The sequence below is a fragment of the Vanessa atalanta genome, chromosome 4 (genome assembly GCF_905147765.1).
Source record: "Vanessa atalanta chromosome 4, ilVanAtal1.2, whole genome shotgun sequence".
Lineage (NCBI taxonomy): Eukaryota > Metazoa > Arthropoda > Insecta > Lepidoptera > Nymphalidae > Vanessa > Vanessa atalanta.
In genome coordinates this window covers 4,012,147-4,034,123 of record NC_061874.1, presented here as the reverse complement: position 1 = coordinate 4,034,123, position 21,977 = coordinate 4,012,147, and the positions used below count along the sequence as shown (strand labels likewise).

Here is a 21,977-nt window from a genome sequence, read left to right as displayed (position 1 = left end):
ACGGTAGAATGTGATAAGTGAGTAGCATATGTTCAGAGTTTTTCTAATTATATATAATTAAACTATATTTATTTGCCTTGGAGTGCAGAAAATAATAAAACATCGATCGTGCAAAGTTAAGAATCAGAAGATGCAAGTTGTGTCTACTTTAAAAAAAATTAAGATCCTTCATAAAATTTTAAATGTTAATGTAACATAGCTGAGGGTGTGCGTAAATTGTCACAAAAAAAGTTTCGAATAATTACAATCGTTCGAATCGTAACCTCTATTATCAAAACACTGTTTATTGACTCTGAGACGATCAAATATTTGTTTACGCCACACTTATATACTTTGGTACCGTTCGATATCGACCATTAGAATAGTTCAGGCAATCTTGTCATTAGTATCAGGAACAAAGACATGTCACTAGTTTTTAAGTTTAGCGACGATTTACTAATATACAATTGCATTGCTTGGCTTGTATGCAACAAACGAAGTGCTCAATGTTCTGAGCAAGTAATGGATAGTTTCATCTACAACTATCTGTAATGTTTCCTTAAAGATAGAGTTACGTAATCAAGGCACGGGCATGAAGTCATCAAGGCTGGCAAACGCTTGGTACGTGACTTGGGCGCCGATTCTTTCATTCACTAACATTTCTTATACGTCGCTTCGGAAAAAGTGCAAAAGGGAATAATATAAACATCTTAGTTAATTTCTATGGAAGTAGCTTTTTCTGCTCCGCGTATAATTTGAGTTATATGTTGTTTTATTTGAAGTGTTACTTTATATTTAAAAAAAAACTTGTGAGGATGGGATGAGAGATTTCTTGAAATTTCAAAGATTTGCGTACAAAGTTATATACTTATGTAACGTGATTTATTATTAGTGATTAAAGGTCACAACATAAAATCAATTTACTATTACTATAATTGTGACGTTTTTTGTTATTAGATATATGGTACAAATCTAATTTCAGTCACTAAAATATCAACCAACCATATACGCAATAGTGTCGTGTAAAGTGTCAAAACTCTTTCTACATAGAGTATAGCTATAAGCCTTTTTTTTTTCAAGAAATGTATCGTTTATTATGAACACATACAATTAATATGATTCGTTTAAACATTTTAACGGTTTTTTTACTCATCGTATTTTCTTTTATTATAATGTACAATACAAATAATTACAAGAAATATTACTGTTTGTAGTAACAAGTAGAAAATAACAAGTAGAAAATAATTTTCAATAGAAAATAACTGAAACCAAAAGAACATTTTGGACGCAGATAATTACTTAGCTTATGTTTTAATATACTAACCAAAAAAATAATAATAATAGCATTCCCGCAATACAAGTTTAAAGAAAGTATTTTCTCAAGTAATATTATGAAAGTAATAAAAGATCTTGGTGAGACCGTCTTTTATAATAATCGTATAACCGGTATAAAACCGATGGTACGGTGTTTATTGCAAACTAGTATGCTGTTCGGTGTAAAACTTAGTTTTGCTGGTTATATTTGTAGAGCGATTTTATTTGTTTTCTTATTAAAGTTGACTTTATTTTACGTAACTAGAAAAGGATTTAACGTCTTGTTACGAGTATAGGTATATCAGTCGGCACTCGCGGCTGTGAATGTATTTTTGTATGGTTTTAATTTTCTCTGCCCGTGCTTCTTGCTTTGTAAGGTAAGATTTGCGGTGATATTTAGCATGGGTCGTAAGGAAGAATAAAACTACATATGTTATTTAGCAAATTATATCACTGTACATATTTGCAGTTAGTATATCTGTTAGGCAGACACAAATAGGTAGTACCAGTTATATATTTTTTGTATTTTATCTTTTATATTTCTAGGCGTTATTTTTATTTAAGTTTTTTATTAAACACATAGATAGTTTAAGAATTTAAAGTAAATAATTTGGTGCCTATTCCAATAATCTATTAATTTGTTTTGTATTTAGTTATAATGTGATAATGATTTTTAAAACCATAACCTTTTTTGAGTAACTTCGTCTTATGAACAAATAAAGAGAAATATCTCTTTAAATTTTTAAAGCCAATGTGTTATTTACTGAAAATAAGTGGGTCGTAATGTTAAATTTTGTGGTCTTAAAATTACAAAAGTATACAACGTCACAAATTCCTATTTACAAAACGGGAGTAAGTGCGCAAAAGTGGTTAATCCACAATAAATTCCGTTCAAAAATAAAATAAGGCCTAGTCACATGAATAAGGTTTACCTCAAACCCGAGCTGAAATACAGCGGGCACACATTATCGCGATCTCCTCGCCACCTGCGCCGGCCTAACTTGATATTTAATTAACATTGACTTTATATTTTGTTTCTCTGGAAGTGGCTGTTTCTAAAATATAATTATAAAGTGAAAATTTATTGAAGTTAATTGAAGATCTTCCGGAAATCGCTAAAACACGTAAATCTTTACAATTAATGGCTTAGAATAAGATTCGATTTTCTGTAATTAATTAGAATTTGAAATAATTTTGGTGGTATTTGTCGAGACGTCAAAGATCGTTAGCAAAGTTTTATTTAGAACAAATCTGAGCCAAAAAGTGGTTAGAAGGCTTTGTCCACCAATCTCAGAGACCGTAGAGTGGTAAATTATGTTTGAAATTTGTTTATTTCTCTGCAGACTTTTATAGGCTTCCGTGTCATTTTGAGATTATTTATCGTAAATTGTTTATGTTTTTTTTGTAATAAAATTACTTTCAACTAGTTTTATATTATTTTTTAATATAAGTTTTGTATTTCAGCGGTGGATACCGTGCCAATGATTAACTAAAAAAGGTCGAATTATAAGTTTGATTTCGGCTTACCCTTATACAACACATTATCACTTTGTCCATTTTCTATTTTGTAGCAGTCCAGTCTAGTCGATGAAGATGTCATTTTGTACCAGAATATATATTTTGACTCGCTTATATAATTAAAAAATGTTTCCTCTTGTCGCAATACAATATGCGTGCGGACATTCAATTTCTTAAGTAGTAAATAAAGCGATAAAAACTTTAAGAAACCATTTTCGTTGTACATTTTATTTTTTCATATTTGTAAGTACCGTACTTCTTTAATTTGTCTTTTTTTCCTCCTTAGGTGTGCGCGAATAAATATCTTTAAATGTGCTTTATACACGTTGATAGTTCTTTTTTGATTATTTTGTCGGTTTTTTTTATGTGTAATTAATATAATAAAATGTTGAATAAATTTATCTCGTATGTTTTCATAGACTATTCCAGTAAAATTATATCATTGAATGGCGCACGGGGTACTCGCAATCTTAGCTCCGCTCCCTTAATTGTATTTAGTCAATTAGCATACGAAATTTCATTTACAAGGCTGGTAATTACACATACAGTTAGTACGTTATGAGTATGACCTTTGATCATTTTAATAAATTTTGTTTATAACCACTTTGTATCTTCCCTTTGCAATAAACTTGTAATGAAAAATATGAAAAACGTACTTCTATATTAATTTATTGCGTGAATTGTTTTGTATCATGTTTGGTATTATTTAAAGTGATATATAATATACTTATATAATTAACTTTTATACTCATATAGATGAAAATTTGACAGAAACTTGGAACCATCTAAGATTTTTTTTTAATTTTATTTCTTATACAATAAAATGTACACTTTGTTTGTATTATTAACAAATTTTTTTTTCGAATGGAAAATTTCGATGTTTATTCTGCATTTTATATACGAAATTGTAAATGAATAATGTAAGGAATACTCGCATATAATAATATTAAATACACACTGTGTTTATGAGTTTTAAAATAGCAAATATAATCGGCTTCTGGGTAATAATAATATAATTCTCTTTTCCTGTTACTCTTTAGGATTATTATTTGAACAAAACTGTGTATTGGACTTATAATAATATAGGTACTCAAATACTTTTTTTTATGCCTTGAGGAAAGACGAATGGTATGACTACAAACGGTTATGCTACCCTGTTTGCCTTCTTGCTTTTTTCCGCCATTGAAATATATATACAATATACTGTGTTGTTATATAATATAATAAAAATAAGAGAAATGAATTTATTTTTTAAATGATATTCTATGTTCTTTTTTTAAATTTTATATTAATATTTTCATAGACATTGATCTATGCTTATATTTACCGAACAAATCTTGAAAGATATTTTTTAATGATAAGATTATTCAATTCTATAAACAGCATACATCGTCTATTATGAGAACAATTTTTATAACTTGACAGCGTGGCTTTTCTAAAGCATTGTGAGGTTTTCGCAAAGAAATTTGTGTTGTTGACAGGTCCTTATCGGTACCCCAGTTTTTATTGTTCCCTCTTGAACCCAATACAGCTTTGAAAACGTGCACATCGTATTGTCTGTCTAGTTATTTTTGGATTATCCCTCTCGATCTGCCTGCTAGGTATTTAAATATGATTTCAGCGCAAGTATGTTTAAACATGCCATCTTCAGTCGTACTGTTTGTTGGGATTTAATAAAATCTGCATCTGGATTTGAATTTTTTTGTAGTTATAGAGTGATTACGATAAAGATTGCTTAGAAATTTATTTGAAGATAAACTGCGATAATAGCTGTTATTATTAGAACTAAGTATTTATTTATTTTGACAACGGTATTATATATTATTACATTGAATAAATAGGAAACAATAATAAAACTTAAACAAAAATATTTTCCGATATTACATTGATAACTAATTATAAAGTATACTATATGGGATTATATATAAGTATGGGATTAATGTTTATCTGTGTGCGCTGATTACTATTTATAAACGGATTTATTTCAATATTTATTTTTTCTGTGCTTAGTATATTTTTGTACATTTTCGTAATCTATTTTATGTTTAACTCTCGGCCTCATTTGGAAGTTTTTAAATTAATTGTAAAATATTTATACCAAAAAATATAAAAAGCGTTTTATTTATTTATTCTCTAAATAATATTTATATAAAAAACGCCGGATGTAAATGGTACAAATAAAAAGTTGAATAAATCAAATATATTCTATAAATAAACTCTGAAAACAATTCCAGTGAAAATTCAAAGACATAAAATTTTAATAATCTAATTCCTTATTGAAATTTTCAAAACACAGTCTAGTTAAATTATTTTTGTACTAGGTTTATAATATTGATTTTCATTCTTAAAACACATAGGTCATTTTATCTTTGTTCACGAGCTGTAGCGCTGCTCGATCCTGCAATAGCTACAGTAGATAGTAGATATGTGCACGTTGCACGTTTGTGGAGCGTACTATGTTACACGGTTTGGGGTAAACGTTTGACGTGTTGGCGGTTTCTGTGCAAACTTAACGCAGAGTCCAGTGTATGCATAGACGCGAATAAAACAACACGTTTAGTGGTATGTTTCATGTATCGCGATAATAGTTGAAATGTTTCCTAAATTGCGTTGTTGTTTTCCCTTTTAAAAAGCCAGTGCTATTATCTATGCCTGGCTTACCAAGTTACATAACATCCGATACTGGAGATGAGCAATCGTATCTAATCTTAAAGAAAACGCTTGAAGCCCACGCTGCCCAAAGCGGGTCAGTAGATAGACATACATATGTTTGATTTTTTGTGAAATATCGAGACATCCAAGTATCCTCACGATGTTTTCTTCCACTGCCAATCACAAGTTTTAAACACAAATTAAGCAACTGTAAGCTCAGTGTTGCTGATCTAGGTTCGAGCACGCAGTCATCGGATCCGGTGCGTTCTACTGGGTTATCTCGTTTAATTTTTAATGATCTTCTTTTTTAACTTAATTATGTATATTTGGATCGAAATAAATATGTTTTTGAATTTAACATCTAGATGTAATCCTTTGTCAAACTTTGTTCGTTACGATAATCATGAAATGTTATGATTGAACAAATGTTTTATATAATTTTCGAACACAAAATACCCAAAAACTTTAAAACAAATGTGGTTCGTTTTAATTATGTATAAATAGAGGTTTTGCTTATAATTACTAACAAACTTTATAATTAAATCATTAAAATGTAGGTACTGATTGTATAATTTCGTTTAATGATTATGTTATAATATCCTTTGTATTAACTTGTTTTAATTATTTGTATCTTGCACTTGAAGTTTTTATTTTATTTTTATTATAGGAAGGTTGGCGGGTAAATAGGCCACCTGATGGTAAGTGGTCACCGACGCCATAGCCAATGGACCAACAACTTTGGGAACCATGACATTTAATCGAAGTTTTGGTTTATCAAAGCCGCTTAATTTCATGTGCTTGATTTGTGTTTTTTATTGGTTCCGTACGTCTATTTCTAAAGAAATAGATGTACGGATCAGCTTATGAGATCACTTCGTTGTCCGCCTGTCTCTTTGTCTGTCTGCCTGTCTGTTTTTCAATACCCTTTTCCTCAGGAAAGCGTAATAGTATGAAGTTAAAACAAATACCGAATACTGAGGTCTGCGGTCTTGTTTTATCTGGCTATTGTTTGGTGTAGACGAGCTTGCTAATAATGTATTGCGGTTTTGGTTTATCTTCTTATTTTACGTCACCTTTATGCCTTGGGTTGTTGTGGGTGGGTGACACGTGGAATTTTGGCTTGCTTGGATGGTCTGGATGGTAGATGCTGATGATGGAGTTATATCAATGATAAAGATTCTTGTCAGCTTGATTTGTGATTATTATTTATTTCGTATTCGACGGTGAAGGAAGAAGTCTTAAGGCACTTATGTCGGAATAAATTTAGCCATATGACTATGAATCAACAAAAACGCTTGCTGTTGTTCCAATGTGTGGTAGAGGAATAAGCTCAAAACTTTCTCTACAGATGATCGAAGAGCTTTTGCCTGGCAGTGGATAATGTAACAACTCGTAAATATTTTAAAGGAATCATTGACTAAGACTCAAATTTACGGAATTTAAAGGTTTTATTACAAATATAAAGTTTTTTATTTTTTAGTAAATTAACTTATCTATTAAATGATTGTGAATCCTTAATCGTAATTGGCAATTGACGATCGAACACACATTCGATGATAGAATGAATCTCAAATGCATAGAATAGTTTAGGCGAGTTGCCTCAGGGTTAGGCCTTTATTGGCGAGGGCTGTTTGCGATTGCGTTGGTATTGCATTATTGCTTAATAAACTATAAACCCGCCAGGGATAAGAGTTGCAATGTTATTAGGTTATTGAAAAGAATTTTTAATGTACCCTTTATTGCTCAGGGGAAATGTATGTGACCCAAGTCTTAATAATAATGTTTACTTTACAAATTGTTACATTTCGAAAGCATGCATTTCGAAATTGATATTACTTAAATATATACTTACCAATTTATAGAACTGAAGATTTTGTTTGTATTCTTGATTGATTTCGATTGATGATGACTCAAGTTATATTAGAAATAATATCCCTTATTTTTTGCGCTGAATAGCTCATTTATTTAATTATTTATGAACTATATGACATTATCTTTCCTAACGTAATCGTGATACATTTCATTAGTTTATTGACAAAAATGCATTTAAATGTGTAAGCTTCTTATCTTGAAATTGACTAATATTCTGGACTAAAATTTTGCAATAGCTTTTCATAATAGAGAATAATATAGAATCTTATCATGGGATGGCTGGCTTAGGTACCATCAACCCAGCTTAGGAATCCACAAATTAAGGTGTATTTTAAAACGAAGTTGTTTATTTGATTCTGTAATCCTTTTAGTAGAAATCGTAACCCAAGGTGATAGTGCAATAAACCTGGTCGCCGCGCCTCTCTGATAATGGTCAAGTCTGAGATCAACAGTAAGATGTCCAAGAAGGTTTCTGAAATAGTTTTTTACATGAAGGTGAAATTGCTATAAGGTAGCTGGTACCTGTTGGCAATTGTTTTGATTAATAAACATCCACTAGTATATACTAAATTGACTCGAAATCACTCGTGAAATTATTAACAAAATTAAATAAAAAAAATCGAGCAATAATGGCTGGCTGGAGAACCAGTTCCATCCGGTTTTATGGGTTATTTGAGCTACTTTGCATTTTATGATTATAATAAAATTGGAAATAAGGAAAATATCAAGGAATTGTAGGCTGGTAATATATTGTCATGGATTGGGCCTTGCCAATTCATCGATAGGATAAATAGTCCGTCTGTAGGACTTAGTTTCGTTTTGATTGATGTGGTATTTATCCTTTGTTATGGAATATGTGTGAATAGTGCATTTGCGTCTAAAATTCATATCAACTAATACAATAAAACAAAAATAACTAAAACAATAATAGTTTCCAAATGCATAGCTGGACACTGTAAGTTACTTTATGTCTGGTTGAATTTTATACAATAAATATTTTTTTTTATGGCATTGGTTGGCGGACGAGCATATGGGCCACCTTTTGGTAAGTGGTCACCACCGCCCATAGACAAAGGTGCCGTAAGAAATATTAACCATTCCTTACATCACCTATGCGCCACCAGCCTTGGGACCTAAGATGTAATGTCCCTTGTGCCTGTGATTACACTGGCTCACTCACCCTTCCAACCGGAACACAACAATACAGAGTACTGTTATTTGGCGGTAGAATATCTGATGAGTGGGTGGTACCTACCCAGACGTGCTTGCACAAAGCCCTACCACCAAGTAAATTAAGTATCTCGAAGTAAATTAAATTCAAGTATCTCGATGTTTTCCTTCATAAGTGAGCATTTAGGATAACATATAAACACTACTTAAGAAAATGAATCCTCAATAGTACAACTTTGAATTTAAATTTAATATCATCAATGAATATACCATTATATTTACTATCATCAAATAATATATTTTGACGATCTCCGTGGTTGAGTAGTGTGTACACCGGTTTTCATGGGTACGCCACTCCGAGGTCCCGGGTTCGATTCCCGGCCGAGTCGATGTAGAAAATGTTCGTTAGTTTTCTATTTTGTCTTGGGTCTGTGGTGTTTGTTCGTTACTTCTGATTTTCCATAACATAGTGCTTTAGCTACTTACATTGGGATCAGAGTAATATACGTGATGTTGTCAAATATTTATTTATTTATATACACATTCTTGTAAGCTACCTCTATTCTGACGAGTAACACAATAAAAGCAATTTCACTAATACATGATTAACTATTTTATAATAGAATTAAATGTAAAATAAAAGCGAAACAATAATATATGTAAGGCTTTTAAGGCAGAAACTATTTATGATGGTTAAGACCGCATTACAAAGTAAATAAACGGGCAACATGAGTTTGCGACCATTGGTCACGCTCACGACCCCGTATATTTTACTAGCGGAGAACCAATTAGAGTTATTTAGGGTTGGTCGGGTCTTACTATTTATCGCTAATTGTTAATCGATACGATAAGACAGGATTTAGGATTCAAGAACGAACGAGAAGACATATTTTTATGAGAACAATTTGTGTAACAGTTACGTATTTCTATTGTTTATTTTATAAATTGCTTTGTTAGATTATCTTTAAATAAACCAATAAAATCTGGTCCATCTTATTTTCCACTTAATTTACCTAGTAGTGTATATCTTTATATGATATAATACACTACTAGGTATATTATTGTAATTATTGAAAGAAATAAATGATATACTATATCCGATATATAATATCACAAGGAAGGAATTTTGGAAATTCTACCCATAAGGAGTTGAAATATGGGTTGCAAATTTGTATGGTAGTCCGTAATTTTTTAAGTTAGAAAGAATGAACTTTATTTTTGGAATACTGATTTACATTAAGAAGATACGTACTAAAGTGTTTTTGGATATTCCACCTTTAGAGATGTAATAGGGGTTGACATTTCGTATATATATATAATAGTCTGCAAGTCCGTCATTTTTGAAGTTAGAAGCATGAAAATTAATTTTTGGGCTACTGATAAAAATTGAGTAGATACGTATTTAAGCGTTACTAGATATTCTACCCTAAGGGGTGAATACACACCAATATGGCATACAAATAGGTCTTAAATTAACGTAATATTTTAAGTTAATCTATAAATATTTTCAACATCAGACAACAGCTAGTTTTTTTTATATATGCGTATACCATACCACATATAGGCAAGTGTATACAGGGATTACAAGTTCGGTATTATTTATTAACAGTATGTATACCAGCTTTATGGTTTTTTTTTTGTATATTGTTCCGTATAAACCATAACATTATATATTATTATCATAAATCTCACACAAGTCTATGAAAAATACTAAAATACAGCAGCACTTATGTCTGTATGTGTGTGTTATGTAGCAAGTTCCCGTACCCTTTCCTGTAATAAAGCGATCTAAGGGATATATTGTTCTAATTAACTATTAAAATCACTTTTAACATCGTCAATGCGCTGCTAAAATGATTACTTAGATGTTCGTTTAATAATTACGATAGCAAGGTTATGTTAACGACCTTCGTAATAAATATGTTTCGTTTGAAATAACTTACTATACGATAAGTATTTGTTAGTGTGTACTAATAATAATTTGTATCTTTGGCGATAATAAAATAATTATAAAAATCTACCTTCAATCTAATACTGTGGATGGTAAGTGGTGACAGGAAAGGAGATGCCCTGATTTCCCTGATACAAGAAAACTACGTTCAATAGATAAATTTGAATTCAGTAACCAATCCTTGGTATTTATACTCCATTTAGTTTTATAATCATACCATCCAATTAAACATATATATCATAAGTTACTTAATACACAAATGTATTCACATTGAAATGATATACAAAGACAAAAAGATGCAAATTCCTTCAGTATAAGCATAGCAAATCACACTTGGGTCTGGTTAAATCACGCACGGCTACACGACACATCCCGCATGCCTTACGAATAATCCAGAATATTCCTCTCGAAGATTTTCTTCAAAATTCCACACGAGAATTGTCTCGCAAATGGCACATTGCGAATTAGGGGATTTAGCGAACACAACCGAAGGTATTATTAGGTGTATGTATTCAAATACGTAATGCTGGAAGCCTACGAATACGCACCAGGTGATTTTGTAGCTGATCCATGATCGTGGTAGAGGAATTTATGATGTAATTTATTTGGGATACGGTTCTTTATCGGTTGTATTATGTTATTGTTGAAACAGTTGGATTTCATTTGAAATGTAGTTGGATATTGTAAGTTGGTTGCATTGCAAAATAACAGTAGCGCGTAATCTTATTGCATCGATATCACGATACTACACGCGGTCAAATTTGTGATCTGATATACTTCTCAATGTCCCAGATTTTCATGTTTATTATATTCCTTAAAAGCATTGAAATCTTTATTAATATTAATTTAAAAATAACTGTATGCAATATACTTTATAAATATTTTTAAAACGCTATAAAAATTTTATTTTTATTTTTTTATTTTGTTTAGATGTCTGAATTTGTAATATAATTTTTTTTTTTTTTTGCCGAGATGGCCCAGTGGCTAGAACGAATGCATCTTAACCGATGATTTCGGGTTCAAACCCAGGCAGGCACCACTGAAATTTCATGTGCTTAATTTGTGTTTATAATTCATCTCGTGCTCGGCGGTGAAGGAAAACATCGTGAGGAAACCTGCATGTGTCTAATTTCAAACGAAATTCTGCCACATGTGTATTCCGCCAACCCGCATTGGAGCAGCGTGGTGGAATATGCTCCAAACCTTCTCCTCAAAGGGAGAGGAGGCCTTTATCCCAGCAGTGGGACATTTACGGGCTGCTAATAATATAAAAATAGATTCTTTAATTTACTGCAGCAAATAAGTGTTACGGTTATATATTAACTATGGGTAGGCATTTTCAAAAGCATTGCTTAAAATTAAAAGTCATTGTTTCGTGAAACACTTGAAGAATCTTTTAGGTTTTTTGTATGGTGTATATACATATATATACAGGATTATTGGTAAATCGACGTATTCGCGTTAGGAGGCGATGGGGGTGATTATTTGCGGTAATTTTAACCCCCATATGCATACTTCAAAAGTGAACCATTTTTGAGTTATCAAGTTTTTTAGCTATTTTCAAAAAAAGTCAAAAATGCAACTTGAAAAATTTATTTAAAAAAAAGTATCAATTAAAGTCATTTTTTTTCTTCTGCTTTATAAAAACGAATAAATACTGATTATTTGTCAATATAATTATTGTTAATTATTGTTTTACAATAATTATCGGTCCAAATTTAAAAATGCGAGATGGAAAAAGGTATTATTTAAATTTTTTTTTGAATTTTTTTCCACAAAAATGCCTTAAAAACAACAAGATACATATATATTATGACACTTGTCCTGCAGATTATTTTAAAAACATAACCGTTTTATCAGCTTTCCAAAAATGTATAACAACTAAGATCTTATTTCAAAACAACCATTTCGGTTGTTTTGAAATAAAATGACCACAAAGGACGGTGGTGGAAATTCGTATTCGAACATGAACGAAATCGGACTAAAGTCCGCTCTTTAAAATTCACACAAAATTAATGTAAAACAATACCCAAAGTAAATAAAACTAAAATACAAATTTAAAATAAAATTTAGAACTCAACTACCGAATTAGTCAAATTATTCCGCATCCGTAATACAATCACGCATAATATTCTTCAATTCATGTATTAAATATTTTTTCGTATTAAATAGTATTTTTTCAAGCTTAATTAATTTTTAGAACTAACACTAACATGTAACTTCTTTAATTCTTGAACAAAATACTATAATTTTTATTGTTAAAAATTATTCTATTTCCGAATCTGCAGATTCTAAAAAAAAGTTTAAATGAAACAAATCATTTAAATTAAACAAATTATAAGACCTTTCATCTCGACTAATGGCAACTTGAACTAACCTCGAAGGGAACAAACTAAAATATGTCGTTCAAGAAACATTATAGTAATAACTGAAGATCTACTATTTTAATACTGTTCAAGAAAAATATTTAGCTCAAGTTTTAGAATGCAATAAGGAATACATAAAGAAATATACTTATTTACTTAATAAACTAACTTTAACTGAATACACTCGTCTGAACTGAAAAGCATTGTCAGATGATAGCAACGCGCATATTATTTAATAAAGCACTTTAATTTAAATTAAACAATTTCCTGCGAAAAATAATAGAGTATAGGTTTATTATATTACTTAAAGATAAAGAAACATACAGTTTGATTGGCTATTTCAATTGGTTAGATTTGTAGTTCTCATTTCCACAAAATTAAAACTTTTGTTAATAGAAAATCAGATTATAGTTACTTCATGGCTATTTGTAGTATGTCTGGACCGCTCCAGACCTGATGGAATTAATAATTCAAACCGTCTCGCTTCGAGGACTGGTCACTGTGGAGGTTTTACTTTGCATCACATTTGTGATATTATAATAATAGCAATCACCCACGTAGCACATTTTCATAAGCCTAAAATGAACTTTTGATATAATTTTCCTTTTAATTGAAAGACATAAAAAATCCTATTCTATAATATGACCACTTATGCCTTCGAGATAATGGAATTTTATTAAAATAAATATAGGATATCTAAGGGCCTATTTTACAGAAAATTGCAAATAAGCTTAAAGAGCTTAACATAATAAATATATATATATATATATATATATATATATATATATATATATATATATATATATATATATATTATAGCATTAGTATTAGCAGCCCGTAAATGTCCCACTGCTGGGATAATGGCCTCCTCTCCCTTTGAGGAGAAGGTTTTGGAGAATATTCCACCACGCTGCTCCAATGCGGGTTGGCGGAATACACATGTGGCAGAATTTCGTTGAAATTAGACACATGCAGGTTTCCTCACGATGTTTTCCTTCACCGCCGAGCACGAGATGAATTTTAAACACAAATTAAGCACATATATTATAGAAGATATTATAAATATATATGTATGTATTTAGCTGTCGTGCAATACGGATTTTAAATATATATGTTTGTATATGTTATACGATACAGTAAAATCGTAAAAGCTCAATAACAACCATGAATATTTTCATTGTTTTAGTTACGGTTATTACAACACAATATAACAGGAACATTCGTTTTTTTTTTTTTAGAAAAAGCGAGTGAGTACAGCAAGCAAACGTTTATAGAAATAGTGGTTTGTTTTTCCTGAGCTTAGTTGGATATTCATGAACTGGACTATACTTGCAATATTATCGCTGTTTCTTTGGGACACATCTTATCTTACCTGACTCGAAGCAAACTAAGAGTTTATCGTAATATTCTTTTCACGTAATAAATTTAAAAAAATATATATATTAACGTCTTATAAATGAACAAATAAACACATATTTTATAAGTATCCAAATTGTAAGTATTAATATTCAAATGAATAATAAAACAAAATAATAAGTTCGGCCATGTATTTCCTAAAATATTAAATGTATCCCTTAATAATAAAATCTATACTTTAGACCACTGAACCAATTTAAATGAAATCCGTCGGAGAAGAACATCATTATAAACATCATCAATAATATTTAATTTAATTAAGATATTTGTTTCTGCTGCTATTAAATAACAAGTTCCATTCTTCTAAAATGTTCATAGTAAATTCATAAAATCTTATATAAAATATATTAGACTTTAATATAAATTGGCACAGGGCACAATACAAAGCCAAATATCATACTTTGTTAGTTTACTGAAATGTTTCGAAATATGTAAAAATTTTCAATTCTTTGTGTATCTAAACAGGCTGATGGGTGAATCTCGTAAACAAAAGATACGAAACATGAATCGCGCTTGATGCGATGTTTGCAGCTCAAAAGACTCCATCTAGGCACATTGCATCTGTGTATTGGAATAAAGCAAATAGCGGCGAGGCTCTCTATATGCATGTAAATCTGCCCGAGGCCGCGATACTCAATACGGATTGAAACGAACGGGAGCTTAACATTTTTATTGGATACAATGCTCTTACACCGGCATCGCTCGGTAGAGGATTAACGAAGAAATATGATAGCGCTAACAGCAATCGGCGTAGTTTTTACTCTTTTTCATGATAACTGCCTTGTTGGTTTTTGAGATTTGACGCGGTGGCTGAAATTCGTTTAAAAGTCCTTATTAGTATACGTAAGGATCGAGAGTAAAATGTATGTAAGTAAAACATCCATATTCATTCTTAGTACGATTATGTATGGCTTCAAAGCTATAGGAAGACTGATATAAAGATGAACTGGATGAGATATTTTGATACGTGCAATAAATATAGGTAGGTAAGGATAGTATTATGAAAATATATTGATATTAGTTTAAGGAATATCCTACGTTAGATTTGTTAATTGTTAGTATTTTATAAGAAAAAATGTATTCAATCGATTAAACAGAAAGTTGTTTTATTCTTTAGTTGTACTTTTATTTACATTTATATGTATATTTATGTTATACTAAGTTAATACAGATTGTAATAAAGATATAATATTCCGTAAGACGTTGTTTGGTTGCAACGAAGTTGCTTTCCCTATATATGACGTAATAAATAACAGATGCAATGAAAAAAATACCAATGTCTGAGAATAATTAAATGATAACAAATAAAATTTAAAAAAAAAAAAACAAAAATTATATTCGTTCGTAAAACTACCAAAAAAATAATTAATTAAATAAAGTTATATTGTACTCTAAGAGAAATTATTTTCAAAAAAAATTGTTTTGTTTTCTTTTTTTTTGTGTTGAGGCATCGATTACCATAATTACAAAATTAAACGCGTGAGCATGACATTATTTAATATGCAAAAGCCACATATTTTTTGGAACGTAGATATAGGACTAACTTTGAAATATGTATTTTGATTGTTCTCCCATAAACCTGGAACAAATAATATGATACAATAATACACAATATTTAGCCATAATTAAAGAATAATTCTTGATATGACACACGATACATTGATTATCCAGAGGATCAGAATTTAGATTAAACGGGGAAATGCCATGATTTGTACAGTATCAGTATAAATTATTCATTAATAATATAGAATAAACTAATTTCGGTTCGTATTCCACGTATCTGTAAAAACACCATTCGCTTTTGTAAGTGAAGGCTAAAAATATCTTCATATGCTAATTTATGACTCGAACGCGATTCAAACGATCTATGCATATCTATGAATGTGAAAGTAAGAAGACGATTAGCTCGGGAATATAAATGTATTCAATAAAATCTGAATCGAATTGAATCAGCCACTTGAATTCCAATTCGATGTTTTGTATGCAAGAAAAAGATATTGGACTTTGAAAATCACTTGATATAACTTATTTCCTGAATATTCAAATAAGTTAATACAGTTTAATATAGCGGACGAAATTTTAAAGTTAAATTTTTGTATTTATTATTTTATCAATCTTTACTATTGGGATATATACGACTTATATGATAATTATGATCTGACTTCATTGCTGGAAAATAACGTAAACAAAAAATATTTTTTATTTTTCACAAAATAAACCACTTTATGATAAATAATCAGTTACGAGCAATTGCATAGTAGGAAGTTTATATAACCAATCCTTTAAGTATTTTAACAAACACCTGTGGGAATAGTGTATTTAGCTGTTGGTACTGTTCTGTGCAAGTTCATATGATTGTTCTGCTAAAAATATAATTTTCTTATTGCTGTGTTCCGTTTCAAAAGTAAGCCTCACACCAATGCGCTTTCAACTGTGAGATTAACCCTATATTCCTCTTGTATGTAATAACATTAATCCGTTATATTAATTCGTGATATAAGAACAATCTCAAGATAATATATTCATGTAATAAAATTTTGTAGAGGAAATATTTGCAAATAAAATAATATTACAAGGCCCGTATGCTGATGGGGCGTTCTCCACTTCCAGATTACATCTAGCATGTTCGTGGAGGCTAGTGTATTATGTTTTTAGGTAACAATGCGGATGTTAGTTGAGACTCTTCAGCGATGCATACCTGCCTGCCCTATTATTAAAATCATCCTGACGATAATAGCTGGCAGACTAAACTGTCTGTATACAGACACCTTTTTATTTCGCTGGAAAAAGGGAATTACGTGTTTCTTCTACATAAAGTAGGGAGTTGTGCATCTGGAACTTACTTTATCAGTTGTACCCACTTTTCGGGGGACGTCATACGATTGCTTGCGCATACTATCCGGCTATATACTATTGGCTTGCGTTTCTAGAGTGGTTTCCGGGGTCCAGAGAACCTTCTGTCCTGGCGACGCTTCCGTTAGAAAGAGAACGTGCGAAATAGGGCTGGTGGCTATGAGTTACATTTACCTGTAATTAATTTATAGCTAGTTTTAAATATTTAGAATGCACTGTACTAACTTACGAAATTAACTTATTGTATAATATAATTTCTTTTGATAACATATCAAAGCGCGTATTCAATAATTTAGGTACTAAATCATTCATAATTTGGACAGACGATTTTCTATTCAACTTCTTAACCAACTCGTGTCTTACACATGGAAGTAGATTAAACATAATATTATTCTGCCAAACATCTAAGTAAAATTATGAAATGCTATTTAAACATATATTTTCATTATTGATGTTTAGTTTAAACTGAAATATGTGCAAAATACATTAAAACTTTCCGAGTTATTGCTCTATCAACATTATTTTGGTCCATTAGTCGACTTTGTTTAATAATTAATTTCAATTTATTGTTTATGGAACTAAAGCTTCCTGAAAAGGGGTTGAAACTAATTCTTGGCTATAATATTGAATATTTAATTAAAGTGACTGTAGTTGTAGTGATTTTGGATTTTTTTATTATTTTAGCATAAGAATAGTTGCTATAATATCTAATAATGTTAATTATAACAATTTCTCAATATTAAATGTAATTATAGATATAATAAAGGCGTAATACATATATTCATACAATTATTTAAGATTTTAAAAATCAGTGGCCGTAAAATATGTAGTTTGAAATACAAATGTTCATATTTAATAACGCCGAAGAAAATTTTGTAAGAACAATTGCGACGTATATAATTATTTATTGGTTTTTAAATACTTACTTTGATATCTAGTTAGTTACTAATGTTGGGTCAGCTTTCATACCTTAATAGGTTTTCCTGTTCTTGCGTTGACTGAATTTAACTTAATAATTGACTTTTAATAATTACCAAATAAAAGTCATCTTCTGTACTTATAAAATAACATAATTATAAAAATATAAATTAACGCCATAATTAATAAAAATAAAATGTGAAAAAAGGCACGGGCAACTGTGAGCCCGTGGATGTTGTAAAGTAAATAAAAAAAAAGTCCTGACTGACTGATTTATCATCGCCGAGCGTAAACTATTAAAGTTAGGACTATGAAATTTGGGGAGTAGGATCGTTTTATTGAGTAGACACCCACTAGGAAGAAATTTTGGAAATTGTACCCCTAAGAGAGTTAAATAGGGGTTGGAAGTTTGTATCGAGGTACGTTATTTTTTAAGATAGAATCATGAAACTTTATTTTGGGGATACTGGTTATAATGAATAGATACGGATTTAAGCGTTTCTGGATATTTTACCCTAAGTGGTGAAATACACACCAATGTGGTATTCAAAGAGTGGTATAAATAAATTCAACTACCACGCTAGCAAAACCGCAGGCAATGAATGAATAATATTCAAAAATAATGAGTGAGTGATATGACCTCTACATTAATATACAATTTTTACAATATATCTGTATTATGTGTTATGGACAATTCAACAACAAGGTGTTTAATATAAATCTATATGTTAATTGTAATATATTTATATATTTTAACAAGACAGTCGTTTCAAATATAAGTGATGCTTGTACTCCTACACGTATTTAATTAGCAATCATCCCACGCGAAGATATTGCCTCTCTTTTAGATGTTTCAGACATATTTAATATATTTTGTAGAACAATTACGAAACTGACAAATTCATTTATTCATTAAAAATAATGATATATAATAATTACTTTAAAAAAGAAAAAAAAGACTGTAACTAAGCATCATTCATTTCGGTTATAGAGCCTTTTTGTGTGTCATTTCTAGTGGATTATTTATTCATAGATCTATGAATAGTTTTCTAACTTAGTTGAGTTTAGAGTCGTATATTTCAATTCGTTTTATTCGGATCTGCGTTAGACTACTGGGTAGTTGGCAGGATGCCATTATTATAGCAAAAAAATGTTGTATAGTTAAATTCAATTCTATTTGCTTTTTAATAAAATAAAAAGTAATTAAGTTTTGTTTTATAAATGTAAAAATGACACAGTACGCATATTTTTAATTTGAGTTTTTTGTAAATAATTTGTATATACAAAATAATCTTCGAAAATGTAGACGCATTGTTGATAGGAAGTAAATATGTACTTACATAAAATAATTATTACAATTTCAAAATGTTTTTATTTGTTTATGAATGTATATTTATTAATATCATTTGAAAAGCAGATCACATTTTTTTAATAATATTTTTAAACAAATTTAAAAGTACTTAAACAAAACAAACTAAATACGTTTTACAAACTTTATATTAAAAAACTGTGGCATAATTAAATGTCATATAAAATAATACAAAGTTTTAAATATTTTAAGGTTTTAATCTTACTTTCAGACACTTAGATAACTAATATAATAAGATAGCTTAAAGTTTCATTATTCAAAATAAATCAAGTTAAATACAATATTTGTACAACACTATTGAACATAACGTGCAATTATACCTTTGTACTAAAATAATTATTTTATACTGTAGATTAAGACTACTTAGTAACATTTGACTTGAATCATGATAATATACTAAAATAATAAGCGATATAAACGTAAAACTAAGCTTAAAATATATGCATTTTAATAACAAAATAATACAATGACTATAATTTTGTTATTCAATATAATTGCATGATGATGACGCTTAAACGTTTTAGTAAAGATAATTTGATTACAGTCGAACTGACAATAATAAACTTATAAATACTGCTTAAAAATGAAGACTTATGATACGAAGCATTCTGTCAATCAATCATAGACTTGCTTCTTTGATTTTTTTTTCTATAATAATGTTAAATTATATTTTCATATAATCGGTCGTGTAATAAGTAAAAATCCAATTTAATCGGTGTGTGTTATGAAAATATGGAAAACTCTTGTTTCCATATTTCAGATCATATGGCATCTTGGCTGTCCCAAACGATGTAAAATACGCGCCTCATGGGAAATTTATTCGCGGTAGACGACCGTAAGCCTCTATAATGTGCCTTCGATGTCCTATTTCTACCACGGAATTAGTATGAAAATATATTTTTCTAAACCGAGCTCTAGGGATGAGATTGCTTTGCAATTATTTCCTTTGATATCGGTAGGTATACCCGTGATGTCATTGGACTGAATTCAAAGGGAAGTTATGTTGCGAACTGATGTCTTGGGTAAGGATATAGCGGGGTTTTTGGGTATGCTGTCTTAACACACTCGAAGAACCCGAGATGACAAAACTCACTACTGATGTTGAGTTTGAGTATTTGTGGGCTAAAAGGAGGATATTTTTTTTTCCTCTATATAAACTAACTTTCAATACACGCTTCCATATAGCAAAAGAAATGCACCCCAAGTATTAAAAAGCCATTTTCCATAAAATGTAAAAAAATCTAGTAGAAAAAATATTTTTAGTATTTTTTTAATGTAAACTTTTCTTTGAAAGCAATTATATTGATGTTAGCTGGAAAATGTTATGGAACTGTTGCAAAAAAAAATGTATACGTTACTTTGACTTTGTATAAAATAAAACATCGCGAGTCTTGATTTGATTACTTTAGTAATAAATCTCAATATGCGTTTTCAAAATTGAACTGCATCTATTGGCGAGCGAGCAGGTGCGGTCTAGTTCCCAATTCTCACGTGTGTGTCGGGGCCGAAAGGATTGGATTGGATGTTGTTTGAAAAAATAGCACTCTTTGTGATACGCGGCAACTAACAGTGCGGACGTGGTATCCAATGCCATGATTTCAATCGATGCTAATAAAATATTTATATAACGAGTAGTATGAACATTATATATATTGTTTTGATATTTTGACGACCTCCGTGGTCGAGTAGTGTGTACACCGGTTTTCATGGGTGCGCCACACCGAGGTCCCGGGTTCGATTCCCGGCCGAGTCGATGTAGAAAAAGTTCATTAGTTTTCTATGTTGTCTCGGGTCTGGGTGTTTGTGGTACCGTCGTTAATACTGATTTCGATAACACAAGTGCTTTAGCTACTTACATTGGGATCAGAGTAATGTATGTGATTTGTATAATATTTATTCATTTATATTTATTTTAGGAAACCAGTTCTATTACCTGGTTTACAGTACAGTGAAGTGGCAGAAATCGTCACATTAGGAAAAAGTGTTATCCCTCCTCCAGTCGACCTCTCTTTTCATCTTTATACGACGTTATTTAAGTTTACTTTTTGTTACAGTTTTAATTCACGATTTTAATAATATTTTTGTAATTTTCATTTTCTTTATTTAATACATTATATATTTTAGTGAAATCTTTGTTCTAACCGGGTCACCACAAATTTAGTTTTTTTTAGAGATAAACTTTTCTACACCAATCCTGTGACGGTACAAAATGATTCAATTTAAAAATAAATAAGTCATAACTAGATCATTCTACTTTGAGGACAAAAATGTTATTATACTCTCCATAGAAAGCTATAAAAAACATGTCCTTAAAATTCAAAACACTGAAGGGCTTGTCGGAGTCATGTTAGTTATTATGTATATTAAATTTTAATAAAGTGGTAGTAACGCTTATATAATATTAATAAAAAATAAAACAAATAAAATTCAGTCAAAAAAAAATTGCTTTAGACTTTTTTTTTATGGATTTTCTCTTACAAAGTATCAGTCTTAACACAAATACATACAATTCATATAACATTTGGTTCGAAAGTTTTATTTATATAATTAAATTTGATAAAATATAACATTTAATTATTAATAACAATCATTAAATACA

At 30.0% G+C, this 21,977-nt stretch overlaps 1 protein-coding gene across 1 annotated transcript in view; it reads left to right on the top strand.

Annotated features, from left to right (window-relative positions):
* The window catches only part of LOC125077963 (translation initiation factor IF-2-like), a 70,233-nt gene extending 53,014 nt beyond the window's left edge, over positions 1-17,219 (top strand). The window contains exon 2 of the mRNA XM_047690097.1: positions 17,169-17,219. Coding sequence (XP_047546053.1) covers positions 17,169-17,219 — 51 coding nt within the window. The remainder of the gene's footprint in view (positions 1-17,168) is intronic.
* Positions 17,220-21,977: the final 4,758 nt, after the last annotated feature.